Genomic DNA, 4,022 nt, shown 5'->3' with positions numbered 1-4,022 from the left:
ATTTACGAGATATTGCGAGAACAGAAGATGTTATTGATGAAGACACAACGACAAAGGTACTTGGAATGCGATGGGATTCTGAGAATGATAAATTTACCTTTCCACACAGAAGTAATATGATAAGTACTTCACATCCCTTGATTAAAAGAGAGTTACTGAAATAGTCTGCTGCTTCCATATACGATCCTCTAGGAATATTGAACACATTTACTGTTCACTTTGTTTACAGTCACTATGGCAACGTAATTTAGAATAATGAGGCGAGATCTTACCTGAAGATGTTACTGCATAAATGACTCGTATAAAATCGGATATTGAACAAGGAATACTAACTATGGAAACAACTAGATACTACTTCTCGGACAGCAACAACACTCATGCACGTAACATTCACATATTCACAGACTCAAGTATGAAGGCCTACGGGGTGCGCATACATCGTTTCCGGGAAGGAGAGTTCATTCGTTATGGCAAAAAAAACAGAGTTGCGCCTATCAAGAAAATGACGATACCAAAACTAGAGTTGATGGCGGCATTATTTGGTGCAAAACTTGCAGATCATATTACAAAGAGCTTGGAATGTGAACATGTGACACTGTGGAGTGATAGCCAAGTAGTTTTAAGCTGGCTTGTGTCTTCAAAACAACCTGACGTTTTTGTGAAAAATAGAATCAAGCAAATCCATGAGTTGACCAGTACATTCAAGTGGCGATATTGTCCCACAGATTCGAATCCGACTGATTTACTATCTAGAGGTGTTACATTCAACAAGTTCCAAGACAACAAACTATGGATGCACGGAACGGAGTGGTTAACGGCAGAAGATACCTTACCAGTATTTCACATGACGCTGTCATCTGTAACAAATAAGAGCAGAAATAGAGAGAAACGATGTGATCCACCAATACTAGAAGAAACAGAGAATGCCTTATGCATATGGTTAAAAGATGCGCAGTGTACATGCTTTCCAGACATCTACCTAAATGACACATTGAACAAAAAATCCAGCATCGTAAAACAACTAGACATATACATTGATGAAAAGAATGTTATACGCTGTGGCGGTCGTATTTCAAATGCACCCTTAGATGTTAACAGTAGGTTTCCTTTTCTGTTACCGAAAGATCAAAGATTGACAGATTTGATCGTTACATCCGCACATAGAAGGCAATTACATTCCGGAACTGAGAGTACAGTTACCTTCCTCCGACAAAAGTTTTGGATTCCTAGTATACGTCAAAAAGTGAAGTCAATAAAACACAAGTGTATTATTTGCAGAAAAAATACTGGCAAACCTTATCATGTCCCCAACGCCCCAACATTGCCGAAAGATATAGTATAGGGAGGACCACCATTTACAGTGACAGGTGTTGACTTTTTCGTGAGCTTTTAATATAAATGTAAAGACGGTTCTATCAGACAGGCATACATTTGTTTATTTACATGTGCTAATACTAGAGAAGTACACCTGGAAATTGTACCGGATATGACGATAGATTCTTTCATGTTAGCCTTTCGTCGATGTATCAGTAGAAAATCAACACAAAAAATCATGATGTCAGATAATGCATCAACTTACATCGCAGCCGCTAACATTTTGAAGACCAACTGTACAGATTATGGCATTACTTGGAAGTTCATACCGCCACGTGCCCCTTTTTACGGAGGCTGGTGGGAAAGATTAATTGGATTGACTAAGACATGCTTAAAGAAGGTACTAGGAAAAACACTTGTGAGCCTGGAAGTTCTACAGACGCTTATTACAGAAGTTGAGTGTATCATTAATGACCGCCCTCTTACATACGTATCATCGGATCCATTAGATGTAGACCCACTATCACCATCCCATCTTCTATATGGTCGAAGAGTTACTTCCCTTACAATTCCAGAAGACAGGCCTACTCTTGTTCGTGATGATCCTACTCACGAATCAGTCAAACGGTTGTCAAACTTTAAATCAATAACATTACAACATTTCTGGACCAGATAGAAGGAGGAATATCTCACATCCCTCAGAGAATACCATAAACTCCACAATTGTAATCAAGACACACCCAGAATAGGAGATGTGATGCTTATCAACAGAACGAAATGGCCTCTGGCAGTAATACAGGACCTTATTACTAGCGGAGATGGCTTGGTGAGAGCTGTTAGAGTTTGGACCAGTAATGGCGTGACTATCAGACCCATTTCTAAATTGTATCCAATGGAGAGGTGTGATGAACATTTATTGTTATTTACCAGTGCTCGCGATTGCAAATTCATACATTGATTGACATTAATAGTGAAGTTTTAAGAACCAGTGATTTGATACTCTATAGACTTATACATTTTTTTTTAAATTGTCATTTATTTCGCGGCCCAGAGTGTTAGATATTACGCGTCTTATTATTATTATTAGACGTCTTATAAACATTGACGCTGTCACGGTACATAGCATTTTATCGCGACGTGACGTTGACGTCACTTTTGTTATATTTTGTACATTTGAATTAAGAGTTGAAAATACAGTCGTTGAAACCAGACGTTCATATTCAGTTGTTAATGTCATCCCGACAAACAGTATATTTTGACCTACTGCCTGACAAATTCAAATATAGGTCTGTAGGTCAAAGAGTAGTCTAGTTTCTGGTCAGGGATGCTATTAATGATCAAAGTCTCTGCGACCTTAGTCTTTGATCTACGGACCGTTAAAACAAAAGAAGTGGTTCCCTAGTCATGATCTAGCTCAACACCAAATCTAAAGATTGTTGGCCATATTCTTTTCTATTTATCTGTCAGACAAGATGTCCATGGTGACTTTAACATAGGTGTCATCAGCAATGACTACGGGCAATATCCCTATTATGTTACATATATCAAGGCTACTTTTCAAGTAATTGATCGGACAATTCAGACGTAACATACATTCATACTTACAGGCCTACCCTAAAGTATGATTTCAATATTAAGTGGGGATGTACAAAATTTGCATTGTATGATACACACCAATCAAAAGATACTCTTTCAGTTCACATAGAGTATAGAAAATATGGCAAAGAAAGTTGAGTATGTAATGATCCAAAGACTAGAGTCCGGCAATATATATAAATACAGACTGCTTTAAGAAAAGTCTGACACTTCAAATGAAAACGTGCAAAAAATTATAATGTCAAAGGTGAATGTAACAAATCAAAATGATAAACATGTAATCTACTAAATTACAGATGGACATTACCTACATCATCATTAAAAGTGTATATAATAAGAGTGAATAATAGATATCATAAAAAAGTTTTTGTGCAGAGTAAACTTTAAAGGGATTGCATTATTGAAATGAGCAGCAAATAAATATTTGATGATTTACAATGAGACAACACGGAGGTACAAAATTCCCAATGGCCCTAACTATAGCAAACTTATTAAATTAAGCTTCGAATACAGTGAAAGATGAATGTAAATAAACTAAAAAACCAATTGAAATAATTTGCGAGAAAAAAATATTATTATAATAACTCTACAATTAATTTATTTCTATTCGAAATTCACAGATGGCTTGTGTTCAACAAAAGGTTGCGATTCAGCAGGTATGATATCTCAATAGTTTATATTCAAGTTTTATGCCGTAATGTTTGCAAATTATAGAAAAGTCCAAATGTTTATAAAATTATCATAGTACATATCTATTCGAACGTATGTTCCAAATTAATGGAAGGTTCAATATATATTGCTGTTGTTTTAATATCATGAATTTTTATCTTAACTCAATTTAAAAAGATTTTCTCAAATCAGAAGAACTTTGAATAAATTTAAACCAAATACAAAATGTTTGTAAAATGCTATAAACTATTGTTTTAATCAAACATTATTCTGTATAATTTAAATGACAAAGTTAAAATGTTTTGGTAATAAGACTCATTTTTATAAATCGTCCAATCTTCATAACTTATATACTGAATATTAGCTTTATACCTACTGAACGATATATAATATCGATTACAGCAGTATACCTGTTATATGTGTGTCGTCATTTTATAGCCGAT

General features: G+C 35.2%; 1 protein-coding gene across 1 annotated transcript; it reads left to right on the top strand.

Annotated features, from left to right (window-relative positions):
- Positions 1–292: 292 nt before the first annotated feature.
- LOC132732862 (uncharacterized) lies at positions 293–1,342 on the top strand. Its single transcript, XM_060719384.1, has one exon. The coding sequence runs from the start codon at positions 293–295 to the stop codon at positions 1,340–1,342; it is 1,050 nt and encodes a 349-aa protein (XP_060575367.1).
- The last annotated feature ends 2,680 nt before the right edge of the window (positions 1,343–4,022 follow it).

This window comes from Ruditapes philippinarum, unplaced genomic scaffold (assembly GCF_026571515.1).
Source record: "Ruditapes philippinarum isolate M1 unplaced genomic scaffold, ASM2657151v2 ctg164_1_1_1_1, whole genome shotgun sequence".
NCBI lineage: Eukaryota > Metazoa > Mollusca > Bivalvia > Venerida > Veneridae > Ruditapes > Ruditapes philippinarum.
This window is presented reverse-complemented; position numbering and strand designations above follow the sequence as displayed.